Genomic DNA, 14,747 nt, shown 5'->3' on the forward strand with positions numbered 1-14,747 from the left:
TTCCAAGCCTCTAGGGTTACAGGTGTGCACCACCACACCTGGCTAGTCATTTGTTTCTTGACAATTTGATGTATGCCTGGTCTTTTTGCTCCCTTGCATTTGTCTGTACTAAGGATTCTCAGAATAACACATGGATCATGCCTTTTGAAAATAAGCATAGGCACTGGGAAATGATGTTAGCCAAATAATATTGTTATATCATGTGCATGTGCAAATATGTAACAATGAATCCCACTATTATGTATGATTATAATGCACCAATAAAAATATGGGAAAAAGAAGTGTATGGTCAGAAAATGTAAACAGCATTATTTGTAAATTCTATGATATAGTTCTCACACTTAGATCTAGTATTCAAAGTAGCATAAGAGAACTCGGGGTGTGGTTCTGTAATAGAGCACTTACCTAGCATGCTCAAGGTCCTGGATTTGGTCCCCCACACTGTCCACAGGAGAAGAAAAACAGCATGAAAATTCATAAAATGGGGCCTGTTATTGTAGCTAAGTGGTAGAGTGCTTGCCAGGCACGTGTGAGGCACTGGGTTTGATTCTCAGGGCTGCATATAAATAAATACAATAAAGGTCCATCGACAGCTAAAAAATTTTTTTTAATTCATACAATGGATTACTATACAGCAGTAAACACGAACAAACAGCACAAATGAATTTTATCAACAAAAGAAATTAAAAAGTGGAAGATAAAAGGGAAAACACTGTCATTGTATTAAAGTTCAAAAATTAATCCACACCATTTAGAATCAGGATAATGGTGTCCTTGAGGTGGTATATAGGGATACTGACAGAAAGGGCCTTCTAGGTGTCTGGTAATGTTCTATTTTATTACAGATTCCCAACTACATGGTATATTTGTTTTATGGCTACATACCTATCATGTGTGATTTTCTTGGTTTGTTTGACTTTAATAAAAAGTTTCTTTCAAAATAAAATCAGGGGCTGGGGTAGGGGCTCAGTGATAGAGTGCTTGCCTAGCATGTATGAGGCACTAGGTTTGATTCTCAGCACCGCATAAAAATAAATAAATAAAATAAACGTATTGTGTCCACTTATAACTAAAAAATTAATAAATAAATAAAATCAACATGCCCATCTTTTTAAAATAATTTTACTTGTTAAAAAATCTATATTTTGTAAACGTGGTGCTTTAATATTTTTAAGTAAACCACTGTGCAAATGTAAATATATTTTAGTGCTCCAGGTTCAGACAAGATGGATAATACTGAATAATATGTACCAGTAATTGCATGCTTAAATTCTCTGGTCACCATTAGCATTGTGTATTTCTTAATGCCTGAAATAATATCTAAACAAGGGGCAGCTGCTTCAAGCAAAATGACATTTAGGTGATTTTAAAGACTTTAATGAGATCAGATAATTGCTTGGTGAAGCTAAAAATTTTACCTTCAATTAACTAATCAACAGCACCATACATCATCATAACTATTTCACTCCCTTCCACCTACGTACCATCAAGTCAACATAGGGGAGGCAGGTGTCTAAGAAACCACTTCCTCTAGATGTCTGAACCTGCACTCAGGGGTCATATTTTAAACATTTATTGAATTAGTTCAGTCTAATTTACAATTAATGGAAAGTCTGTTGTAATGCACATTCCATAAGCAGCTAAGGAAAGCTAAAACTTTGAATCAGTATGTGGAGCAAGCACACTATGTTCTCTGCAATTTATGAAATATTTTCAGAAATCATTTAAAACATCTGGGTTTCCTGTTGCCACTTGTTAAATTAATGATACTGATAAAAAATAATAGTACTAACAGGCTATTTCAAATGGTGTCATTTTTCAGTCAATTGGTATATGGTAAATAAAACTCTTGACTGAAATTGAGAAGTGCGAATTGGACATTGAAAGACATTGCCAAGTCTAAAGGGAAAGATGGCCAATATAAACCACAAAAACACTTCCTCTTGAATGCATGTCGGTAAAACAAAAAGAGGGGGGCGGGAGAACATCTTTTAGTGCTTTTTAGGCTTAAATAGACCTACGCCTGTCTTCTCCCACAGTGACCCAAACCTGGTACAGACTCTATGGTATTTGTAGCCACTACTTACTGTGATTTATGCTGTGCTCCTGGAACCACTTAGGGAAGCCCTGTTTCCTTGTGGCCAAGGAATGGGACATACAATGAGGGTGCAGGGCTCAGGGAAGGAGGAAAGTGTCTCTCCTCTCTTTGGGGAAGGACAAACAGCTTTCAATTTCATTCTAGTGTAATATTTTTTAAAAGCTTACTGTAATGCTAGATACTGGTCACATAACAGTAAGCCACTATGCTACTACTGTGTTTAGAGTCCTTTGAGGAACATGTTATCAATGGGTCAGACCAAATAATAGGATACTGAACAGTTTATACAGGGCAAACATCAAATTAATGGACCAAAAGGCAGACATTTTTTAGTGCTTTGAGAATTATAAAGTGTATTTTATTATGCTCATTTCCAGCTGAAAACAAGAGGAAAATGGTGCCCCAAATGGGTTAGTTTCCCAGTCTATAATAGAATAAAGGGCAACATCCACAAAAGCTGCTATCACCTATTTTGTACTGCAGTGCCTTCTGGATTTAATGCTAGACTTGAGTTAAGATTAAATAAAATTAAAAAAAAAACAACTCAACTCTCACCAGGTACAATGGTGCACATCTGTAATTCTAGCAGCTCAGGAGGCTGAGACAGGAAGATCGAAATTCCAAGTCAGCCTCAGCAACTTAGCGAGAGACTCTGTCTCAAAATAAAAAAATGGAAAAGGCTGCATTTTATTTAGAGACGGGGTCCCAATGAGTTGCTTAGTACCTTTCTTTTGCTGAGGCTGGCTTTGAACTCACGATCCTCCTGCCTCAGCTTCCCCAGATGCTAGGATTACAGGTGAGCATCACAGCACTTAGCTCCATTTTCTATGCTTTTTTTTTTTTTTAGTTGTCAATGGACCTTTGTTTTAATCATTTATTTATATGTGGGGCTGAGAATCAAACCCAGTGCTTCACACATTCAAGGCAAGCGCTCTACCACTAAGCCACAACCCTAGCCCCCATTTTCTATTTTTTTAAAATTTTTTTAGATGTTGATGGATCTTTATTTTATTCATTTATTTAAATGTGGCGATGAGAACCAAACCCAGGGCCTCATACATGCTAGGCAAGTGCTCTACCATTGAGCCACAACTCCAGCCCCCATTTTCTATTCTTCATGGGGAAATAAGCTAAATGAGGAAAAGGAATCATAAGAGGGAGGTGGAATATAGGGGAAAGGGAATGAATAAAAAGAAAAATAGAGAGAAAAGATGGAATGGCATAATTCAACTATCAAAGGAAAAATAAAAACAAGGTGAGACAAACTCAATAGGCATCTCTCTTCTTGCAGGTATTTATGAATATGGGGAGGGAACCCTTTACCCTGAACTCTTTTCTGTGTTCATCTGAGATGTGTCTTCAGAGAGTAATGAGATTTGAGAGGCAGGGGATGGGTCTGCTAAATTCCAGAGACTGGCCTCCAACTCAAGATCTTGTCTCAACCTCCTGAGTACTTGACATTACAGTGGGGCACCACCATGCCCAACTGGAGATTTTTTAATATTTAAGATTTTTCAATAATATCAGCCTCCCTTTCAAATTAAAAAGTATTCTAATTAATGGTTAGAAAATATGCATTCAACAACAACGACAAAAATTAAATGGGAAGCAGCCCCGCTGGCTTTCATGTGGAAAATCGCCTGAAGTTGGCAATGACTTTTCTTTTTTTCTTTCATCATCTTGGTCTTTTTTAAACCGCTACACAGGAAAGTGTTCGTTCGCCTCGAAAACCTCATGGGCGACCGCCTGCCGGATGCTCCAAAGTCAAGATCCTCCACAGACAGGAAATGCCTTTGCCAGCTCCAAGGTCTCCTTCCCTCTCCATTGTCTGCAGAGATCTGTGTACATCCGACTTCTGCAGAGGTTTCCCGCCTGTAACTGTGAATCAAAGAGCTGTCTCAAAAGAAGGGAATCACTGAGGCTTTCTAGCTTTGGGGCTAACACTTGGCGCCTGCTGGGTGCCAGGTATTGATTCCTACTCTCAGGTGTGCTGCCCACAACTCCAGGAACTGAGGGTTGGAGGCTGAAAATTGTTTGCCAAGGGTTCTCCACACCTGCCCCACCCACACCAGCAAGGGGCTTGCAGGGGACCCCATCTGTTTTTCTTCCATCTCGGCTCTTATCCAGGAAAATATCTGTGGAGAGGAATTTCCTACAACCATATTGAAAGGGTAGCTGGTGTTCTAAGATCTTGGAGCCCAGATACTTGGGTAAGTAGGAGGACTCTGCAAAGTGCTTCTCAATGCAACTTAACAACAGAACCAAAAAAGTATCAAAGGACAAAATTAGATGAGATGCTTTCAGAATGCATCTGGAATTTCATAAAACCCAAAGGGATGAAAGGTAAAAATGTAAGTAGAATATGTTATTATTTTGACCACAAGATACCAAACTCCTAACCATTTTCAAGCATCTGGGTGATTTTTACTTTTCTACATTCTGTCCCATGTTATCCAGAGTCACATGAATATGACCTCCAATCACAGATTTAAAGAACTATTAATTAGTAGATTTTAAAGAGAAATTAAAAGGGTGAGCTGTTGAATTCATGTTCTCTTCCACAAGGAAGTATAACTAGAAGGGGAAGCTTGGATCTGCCCCCAGCAACATGCATTTCTCGCAAAGTCCAAATATTCATGTTTTCTTGAATCCCTGTCCTGTTCCCACTAAGATGAATATTCACAGTAATAAGCCCACAAACAAAAAGCATGTCAGAAATATTGAAAGAGAATAGGTACTTTCACTATCAGAGATGGTTTCCTCTTTTCCCACAAGATGTCTTATCAGCTTTCACCCGAGAAAACCATAAAGAGCAAGAAAAAGAAAACTTATGCAATAGTTCTGTAAATAAAATACTATACAACAGGCTAGTCATCCCTAAAAGTGATGTTGTTTAAAGAGTCAAAGTACATCATCCAACAAAATCAATATCCTATTAAGTTAGAAAGTTTTCTGAATATCAAAGACCAACAAACTGAATAACTGAAAGTATGAGTACATGACCCAGGGGATTAATCACACACTGTCATGATGAAATTAGGGCAATTCTTCCAATCATTAACGTTTTGCTTACAAAAATGTGCTTTTCTATTTGACTTTCTGCTAAATGATAACCGTTTTCAAGTTGAATCTCCTGATAAAAAGAGTTAAAAACAAGACAGGAGTTGTGCTGTAAAGGTCATACATGCCGCTTCAACATGAAATAGCCAAAAGACAAACAAATGAAAAATGCTTGGATTGTAGGAAGAATTTGTAAATATTCATTGGCAGTCTGCAGTGGGGCACTATAGAAGAGTTAGAGCCAACCTGTGTCCTTGGGAGTACTGAACCTCCTCCACTTAACATGCTCTTGATTCTGAAGGACATGTTTAGATTCAGATGAGCAATTTGAAGGGAGCTGGGGTTAGCTTTAAACCTGGTTTCAGGGAAGTGTCTACTTTAAAACAAGAATTCTCAAGTTTTCTAGTGTCAATCAATACATAAGCTGGTATTTCTCTACTTAATAGTTATGATACAATTACTCCTAAGAATAAACATTAACCAGAGGTTATCTCTGGTAGCAAAACATACAAATTACAGCATTACTTTAACTCAATATCAGATCCACAAGCCTCCTATTCTCCAAAAATCTGATACAGACAGTTGCTTTTTCAGACAAGACTGATTGTGACCTTTGAAACCTTGATGTAACCTGTTAGGCAGAGTCAGGAGCTTGGAGCCTGCAGCCCATGGGAAGGAACACTCTCCCACTGGCTGGCTACTTTCAGCTCCAACACTGAGTAAGGGGGAATAATAAAGAGCATAAACTGAATTGGGGATTGGGAAGCAAGAAGAGGTCACGTAAATCAAGTAGGCCATCTTTGTTTTACAGATGAGAGAACTCAGGTCAAAGACTAAAACTGCAACTCAACTCTTCAAACATCCAGGCCTATCCACACCTCTCCACTTAAGGACCAGAACTAAGAACACAGGATGTGACAACCACTAAGAGCAGTGACTTTTTCAGTCTTCACCTGAGTGTCGCTGTCTGGAGAGCCACAACCCTGTCAGCCAGGTCAGGGATAGGGTCATTCTGTCACAGGCTCTCACCACAAAAACTAGAGGACTCTATAGAGGCCAAGGCTAGAGGTTGAGGTTTCGGGCTCTCCCTCTAGAGGTCTCTCAAGGTTTTCCCGGAATGTCAGAGACCCAATGGCTCAACTAGGCAGGTAGATGGATGAGAGCTAGCAACCAGGACTGTCAGAAGTCTCAACCCACAGCCACCTTCACCTCAGCAATATCATTCTCCCCCATCTCACAATTCCAGAACCCTGAACCCTCCTCTACTCAGCCATCAAGTCTCACTCCCACCCACTTCCCTCTGTTCTCTCCCTCTCAGACCCTCATCTCCCAGGTTAGAGTAGCTTTGAGGGAAGCAGGCAAGCGAGGCTAGGAGTGGAGAAGTACTGGTCTCACCTGCTTCTTCGTGGTAGGAGCACCCTAGAACAGTGGCTTTCAGAGTGTGCGCTCTGGGTCAGTAGCTTCGGCATCACCTGGACATTTGTAGGTATGCAATTCCCGCGCCCACCCTACACCTACCAAACTGTAGGGATGCGGCGGGAGTGTGTGACCACCTGCTGTTCCTCCCGCCGGGGGTCCCCCATCCCCCACCTGCCGAGCGGGCTCCAGAGCCTGGGCCACTCAGGGATGACGCAGTGTTGACTCACACCGGTCAAGGACAGCGGCCGGGCCAGCCCGGCAGCGGAAGCTAATCGATGGGGCGCAGGCGGTCCTGCGCTCTGCGGCGAGCCACCTGGGTCCGGGCTCCTCCCGCCACCCGCAGACCGCGGGTCCCGCGAATAGGAGCCGCCCCTTGCCCCCGAGACTTACACGTCCCCAGGTCCCCAGCAAACACCTTAAGAAAGGCTCACACTCGTGTCCCAGGCGACCCCCGCTAGCCCACTCCAAGAGCGCTAGGAGCTGGAGCCCCAGCAAGCTCAGCGCCCAGCACCGCTCCGGCACCCGGGGCGCTTTAAGGGAAGGTGTGGGTTTTGTTTTGTTTTTAAACCAAAGAAAGAGACGTCCGACAAGGTCAGTCGTCCCATGGACGGGTTTATTTTATAAACAAGTAATTCATTAAAAAACAAAACAACATTTTGGTCATTTTTTTTTACAGTGACAATTCTATATACACACTTTATAGACATTGTTTGATATAAAACACAATATCTACAATCTACTTACACTTAACCTGCGAGTTCTAGTTTATCTGTGATTAATCACCAGCGAGTCAGTTTCTCTGCCTGTAGGACGGTACTATATCCCCTTAACACTTTGGTCAAATGGATACTAAATGACAGTGCAAAACAACCATTTAGGTCTAGTCTTACCAATTCTTGCTTTTGAAACAAAAGGAACACACACCCCAAGACAAGAGATGGCTTTGGATTTAAGGCAGCAGTGCAAGAATGTCATAGAAAAGTAAAGAATGTCTCTCTTTATAGTATTCCAAGGCTGCCTGAAACATGGGTCCCCTTTCCAAGGCGTACCTATGAATTTGGGGTATTTCTTTGCTTTCTCATTAAGTAGGATGTAGACACAGATTATGAAAAGTCTTTCAAGAAAAAAAACCCATTAAAACCATTAAAGTTATAACTTAAAAATTTAACAAAAGTTCAAAATTATTTTTTATGAATAGAAAATATCAATTTACTTTTTTAAAAAATGGGGGTGAATTTAGTCACTTTATCAAAAAACCTAAAATCAGTACATATGCCATTGGTTAAGTCAAAATTAAGGTTTCAATGTAGGTTTGTTAATTAGCCAGTGCACCAAATATTTTAGGTTTCCAGAACACCAGAAAATTGATTTCCCTTTTTCATATTGCTTTCTAGTTCTTCTGTGTTTTCTGTAGCAAAATGTTATTTCCCATCCAATTTTCTGAACATGCTAATGCCAGTGATCATCATCCAGTGTTAAAATAGCCTTTGTCTCCCTCGATGTCCACTTCCTGATCAGAATCCTCAGAAATCTCTGAATCAAGGTCTTCCTGGGAGGCAGGGGAGGGCGAACAATGAGAACTATCCAAAGAAGCACCTTTATTCTGTTCACTGGATAAGTCTTGCCTCTGCTCACAGGGATTGTCCAAACTTTCCAGTTCATCCTTTTTATTGCTTTGAGGGTTCTCCTAAATGAAGAGAATGAAAATGGAGATTGGTAGGATCTTGAAATATGAAGAGGCATAAATCAAAATGACTTTTCATCCAGCACCATCCTTTCAATATTTTATTTATCAAATGTCTTCAGCTATAGGGGCTGGGGTGGTGGCTCAGTGGTAGAGTGCTCACCTAGCATGCATGAGGCGCCGAGTTTGATCCTAAGCACCACATAAAAACACACTAATGTATCCACCTAAAACTAAAGATACATAAATAAATAAATATTTTTTAAAATGTTTTAAAAATACTTCAGCTGTAATCTTTTTACTTAGAAAACACATACTTGGGGGGCTGGGGTTATAGTTCAGCGGTAGAGCACTTGTCTCGTGCATGTGAGGCACTGGGTTAGATCCTCAGCACCACATAAAAATAAATAAAATATTTTAAATAAAGATATTGTGGCCATCTTTAAAAAAAAAACTTTTCTTTAAAAACAAGAAAATACATACTTGGGATTCCTTATTTGAAGGAGAAGCTTGTCACTTCAGAGAAAGATATAGTCTTATAAGACTATCAGTCACAAATATAAGGTATTATAGCAGTGAAACACTTAAAACCAGCCCTGACCCATGTTCTCAAGAGTCTTAAAAGCTTAGGGGGAAACCTTAGATCACTATATTATCTTAATTTTTTAAATACTTCAAACTTGGGCTAGCACTCAGTGGTAGAGTTCTTGGTAGCACTTGTGAAACCCTAGGTTTGAGCCTCAGCACCGCATAAAAATAAATAAAATACAGGTATTGTATCATCTCCAACTCAAAAAGAAAAAAAGGATTTAAATACTTGAAGTTCTCTAGACATTTTAAGAATAAGAATGTTAAAAGCTAGGGGTATATCATATGTAAATCCCTGAGTTCCATAACACACACACATACACACACACACAGACACACACACAGACACACACACAGAGTGAAGTAATTAATGATGAATTAAGAAAAAAAATTAAATTATTAATTATTAGACTGAATTCCTTTTCAATCATTTTCTGGAGTAAATTCATGAACATCTACACACACAAATCATGGATGGCAAAGAAAAATGCAGAATTTGAAGAATGCTGCCAACTAATAAGAGAAACAATTAACTACAATTTGCTTAAAATCTGAGGCGAATTTCTGAAAAAATCTTCCCATATTACATAGAAACTAGAAATCCCTGGCAAGTCAGGTGTGACAGTGTGCACCTGTAATCCCAGCAGCATAAGGATCACAAGTTCAAAGCCAGCCTGAACAGTTTAGTGAGGCCCTAAGCAACTTAGTGAGACTCTATCTCAAAATAAAAAATAAAAAGGGATGGGGATGTGGCTCAGCAGTAGAGTACCTCTGGGTTCAATCCCTAGAAATGAAAAGGAAGAATGCCTCTAGGTACACTATAGCCAAGTCTTTGAATAAAAACTAATCAGTGAATTTTTAATTCTGAGTTTGTCTAAAATGGATATAAATATTACACAGGGACATTATGATATACTAAGTGTTTTGAAAACATATACTAAGTTTTTTTGAGTAATATATTCACCAAATTTGCAATTACAAAACAAGGTCAGCAACTGAGAGGAAATCTGTGAATCTTTTAAATCATGTTAGAATAATGAAATTACAGGAATTTTATTTTCTGTTTCAGAATAGCCTTTGGGATGGGGCTGGGGATGTGGCTCAAGCGGTAGCGTGCTGGCCTGGCATGCGTGGGGCCTGGGTTCGATCCTCAGCACCACATACAAACAAAGATGTTGTGTCCGCCAAATACTAAAAAATAAATATTAAATTATCTCTCCCTCTCTCCCTCTCTCTCACTCTTTCTTTTAAAAAAAAAAAAAGAATAGCCTTTGGGATATCATCTTGTTTTAATAAAAAAGAAATAATTAATAAATTTTAAACTACACATTAAATTTTCCCACTCACATTATTTCAATGTGTTGTATTTATTATTTAAAAGCATATATACATTGGCAAATAAACAACTCATCAATTGTCAGACAACTTTGAAACATCAGGAATAGGACATTAAAAAAACCCCTTTAGCTTTAAGTCAATAGAGCTTCTTTAAAAACTGAATTAGCCTTTACTTGGATGTTTTCTTGTATGTTTAATATTCATTTTAAGAGCTAGCCTTAGCAGAAAAATAATTTTAAACTCTTTGATATTTAATTATTCTAAAAAACAGTGCAAACAAGACTTAAAAGTGTTTGTTTCCTTCTATTTACCCTTGAGTTCTGCCTGGTTTTATTATGGCTGTGTAAATAAAAGAAACAATTTTCTCCCAAAGATAACTGCTTAAGTCATTTACTGTCAATTACTTTATCTTTCCTGCGTTAATTAGATAAACAACATATGGGGGTTTATAAAACAATTAGCTGGGAGTTTTACTAGCCAGTGTGTGAAAACCTAAGCATAATTGATATAGGACCTGCATTAGGTGCTTTTAGCATTACTGCCACCTGAGCAACTCATCCTGAATTTCAGCAGGACTATTTGTCTTTTTAATCAAGGTGAAGAGGTTAAATAGTCTCTCAAATGACTTTTGCATACAACCCATAACAGGCCTCGCATTGAGATAACATGATACAAATATTTATTTCCATAGAAACGGAATCATGTCGATACCTGCTTTAGTCTTCTCCATTTAGCTCGTCGATTCTGAAACCAGGTTTTGACCTACAAGAGAAGAAAGAAATAAAGAGGGGGACACAAAATAAAGAGGGGACACACACACACACACAAAAAAAAAAAAAAAAAAAAAAACCACCAAACTTGCAAAGAGCCCAGAATCTCGAGGGACCCAGGGAGGACAGGGGCGATGGGTGCAGATCGACGGATGGAACCGGGGTGGAACCGAATCGGACCTTGCCGACCTTGCCGGAGCGCACAGTGGCTTCAGCCTGTCCACTGCTCTCTTCAGCCTTGATGACCCCAGCCCCAGCAGCCTGCCGCGGGAGGAGACCCAAGTAGCCTACCTGTCTCTCGCTGAGCTGCAGCATCTTGGCCAGACGCTTCCGCTCGGGCGGGGAGAGGTATTTCTGGGTCTCGAACTTCTTCTCCAGCTCGATGGTCTGGTCGTTGGAGAACCTCACCTGGCCGCCTTTCCTTTTATGCAGAGGCCTCTGTAAGAAGGGACTCCAGAGCAAGGGTTTGCCTGCGAGCAAGAAGAGCGGCAGTTAGCGAAGGCTCTGGAGCGGCCTAACCAAACCCCGGACCTGCCTGGCCCAAGGGGTGACAAGGTGAGGAATGAGAAGCCAGGAGACCACGCAACAAGACGCGTGTAACGGGAGCCCAACACGCTCCCACTAATCTCCCCCAACACACAGACACACAGAGCTACAGATGACACATAGCAACCATAACACCTATGTCTAGGATACAAACACAAATGTTTTAATCTCCAAAAGAATGCTCAGTACAAGCTGCGCTTCGAACACCACGACGCGCTTTCACCTGTCGCTCTTGAATTTATGCACAACTTTTTTATACCCCTAAGTCCTCTCCCATAGTGAACCGCACTTTCCAATTATCCGAATATGTGCGTTTTGGGGAGCAGCGGGGTTGGGACACCATCAAAGGTAATGCTGCGCGAGAACAGCTCAGGCTCAGACCCAGGCCCGCGCCGAGTTCGACCCACACGTGGATCCTCCTCCAATCCTGGCCCCAGGGGGCCGTGGCCTCCTCTGATTTCACACCCGACCCGCGGGGGCGGCCAGTTAGAGCCACGCCGTGGGCTATGGCAACATTTCCGTCAATGTGTTTCCTGTTGGTCTATCTCAAAAAACCCTTTGCTTCCTCCTGCGCGGTCCCAACAGTAACCCAAGGAAACCCAGGGCGCGCTTTGTGAAAACGTTCGCCCCCAGACCGGCCCTTCTGAGGGTCTGTCTCCCTCTGGGCCTAGCAGAAGAGCAGAGCTACACCGGGGCCCATGGCACCAAATCCTGGAGGCTGGAATTTTGAAAATACAAATGTAATAGCCAAAAAAAAAAAAAGCTGTAAGACACAAATCCCAGAATTCTGACGGTGAAAAGGAAAAGTGGAGGACTGAGCTAAAGATCGCGCTTAATAACACTGACATTCAAATGTTAATTGTCGGGGCTGGACTTTTGGCTCAGTGGTAGAGCACTTGCCTGGCATGGGTAAGGCCCTGGGTTGGATCCTCAGCACCTCGTATGAATAAATAAATGTTATAAAAGATCCACTTACAACTAAAATATATTTTTTAAAAAAATGTTAATTGTCTCTGGGGTCCCTACTGAATCTGCCAATAACAGTTGATTTAAAACCCTGGTGGCCCCAGGCAAGGCTCCCGTTTCCTTATTTACCCTAGGGCTTTAGACCCCAGAGGCGCCAAGGGCCACCGGAACCCAGTCACTTATTTCTCAGGCACCCCACCCCCTGCACTGAGGGGACAAGTCCCACAAATTCTATGTGCCCAGAGTGTCCACATTGCCCTTCCTAACTGGTGCCCGGGGTCTGCATCTTCCTACTCCAAAGAGTTGTCTGTCAGTCCGTCCGTCGGTGTGTCTGCAGGCCTGCGCCTAAACGCTTTGAAAGCTGGCATTGTTTTTTCGAGATTTTGCTTGCGTCAGGCTTCAGACTGGTGCAAAACAGCCTCGAAAAAAAAAAATAGGAAGCAACTGGTTATTTTAGCTGCCATAAAGTCACATCCCACACAGAGGAAATGAACAATATCAGAAAAACGGATCCCGGCTATCAGAAGTCGAGTGTTTCCTGAATTTGTCTGTATTGAGGATGTCGATAAAATAATCAGCAGCGTGCACTACTCCGGGGGAAGGGTCTGCTTCGTGCAGCCAGGAAAACACTTAACAGCTTCTGAAACCAGATTTACTCCTATCGAGAACTCAAGATTTCCTGTATGAACGGAAAGGGTCAGGCTCTTTCACTACACAAGCTTGTTGAACCAAGTCCAGCCCCGTAACCACCCGGGGCCCAGCAGTTATCCCTGTCCCGCAGAGGCCGGCCCAGGACGCCTCAACACCCTCCTCCCCGTCCCTTTCCTAAAGAGGCACCACCCCGGACTACACGCGCAGCCCGGGGCTATCCTCCTCCGCTAGCTCTGGCGGCAGCGCCCGAAGTCTCAGCCAGGCCCGAGTGCCCCGACGCCTGCAAGGTGCAGGAAAACCAATCTGAGTCACTGTGCGGTCAGCCCCGGCTGCGCGATGCCGGTGTCCGCGCCTCCTGTCCCTGCGCGCGCCCGAGAGCCGCTTTTCAATAGCTTTTGCCACAACTTTCTATTGCCTCTCCCCTCCGCCACCGCCGACTCCCGGGCGCTGCCACCTGCCGGGTGGCGCCTTCCCAGCCGTCGCCCCGACTTGGCCTCACTGTGACCTGGCCGCCTTACCCAGGGGGTCGTGGCGAAGCAAGGCGTGCGTGTAGTCGTTCACTGTCCGCGGGAAGGGGTATAGAGGACCTCCGAAGCCACCGGGGCCGTAGGCGGCGGCCAGCGCAGCGGCGGGGTGGTGCGAGAAGGCGGGATGGATCGGCGTGGGCTCGTACACTGGGGTCCGGTAGGAGGACACGAGGCTGGTGAAGGAGGAGTTGGGGGACGGCAGCGTGGGGGTGGGCGTGGGAGCGGCGGGCCCACGGCCCAGAATGTCCTCGATGTAGAACGGCGTCGGGTGAGCAGGCTGCAGCAGCGGCGTGGGCGCGTACAGCGGCACCCCCACGGCGCCCGCCGCGGCCGGCGGCCCGGGGTGAGGGTACTGCATGGTTCCGCTGCGCTCCGGCCCCTCGGAGAGCTGCCCGCCCGCACTTCGGCGCTACATTTATCCGCGCTCCGAACTCCCGGCGATAGGCTCCGCGGGCCACGGGGTGGGGCCCGCTCACTGGCCCCTTCCTGCCGCCAGGCCCTGCGGCCAATGGCGCGGGGACCTAAGAGCCGCCTCCCGCCCCCAGCCCTGGCCCGCCCCCGCCGGCCGAGCTCCCCGCCCCCGGGACTCGCCGGTTCCCTGGCTTCTGGAACCCTGTGCCCAGGTGATCCGCCACCGCCAACGCCACTGAATCTCCGACACCCTTGCCGAGGACCCCCTCCAGGAAAGCCGGGCAGCGTGAGTGCGTCGGAGAGGTGCGAGGAAAGAAGCTGTCAAGAGCCAGGACCCAAGCAGCTGTAGCCCCAGCCAGGAAGCATCTCTAACGAAACTCGGGAGCACTGTCCAGGCCTGCCTCAGGGTGGCAGGAGACGGGCCTAGGCGAGGGGCGCGGAGGATGGTAACAGGGCCGTCCCTTCACGGACCCGAGAGAAACTTCCCTTGGTTGGCGCGCTCCCTGGAATAACGGTGGTACTGGCTATTGCCTCAGGCGCCTCCCAAATTCAGAGCTAGATTGTACCAGCAGTTCCTAGCGCTGTCCCAAAGTAAAAGAGCGGCAGTCCTTAGGTGGTGCAAACGACTAGACTTCAGGTGTTCCGGGCTTCAGGCTGTTGCAGCTAGTTTCATTTGGGGACCCCCCGGA

The 14,747-nt window shown here is 43.9% G+C and overlaps 1 protein-coding gene and 1 long non-coding RNA gene across 2 annotated transcripts; both read right to left on the minus strand.

The window, feature by feature from the left end:
* Positions 1–588: 588 nt before the first annotated feature.
* Positions 589–6,944, minus strand: LOC144375024 (uncharacterized). The gene is made up of 2 exons (XR_013434318.1): positions 6,554–6,944; positions 589–3,976 (listed from the first exon to the last, which is right to left on the minus strand). It is a non-coding gene; the product is annotated as an uncharacterized LOC144375024 (long non-coding RNA).
* Positions 6,945–7,164: 220 nt separating this feature from the next.
* Hhex (hematopoietically expressed homeobox) lies at positions 7,165–14,160 on the minus strand. The gene is made up of 4 exons (XM_005333728.5): positions 13,639–14,160; positions 11,249–11,427; positions 10,899–10,949; positions 7,165–8,264 (listed from the first exon to the last, which is right to left on the minus strand). The coding sequence occupies exons 1-4, from the start codon at positions 14,003–14,005 to the stop codon at positions 8,043–8,045; spliced, it is 819 nt and encodes a 272-aa protein (XP_005333785.1). The 5' UTR covers positions 14,006–14,160; the 3' UTR covers positions 7,165–8,042.
* Positions 14,161–14,747: the final 587 nt, after the last annotated feature.

The sequence above is a fragment of the Ictidomys tridecemlineatus genome, chromosome 1, assembly GCF_052094955.1.
Source record: "Ictidomys tridecemlineatus isolate mIctTri1 chromosome 1, mIctTri1.hap1, whole genome shotgun sequence".
Taxonomy (NCBI): domain Eukaryota; kingdom Metazoa; phylum Chordata; class Mammalia; order Rodentia; family Sciuridae; genus Ictidomys; species Ictidomys tridecemlineatus.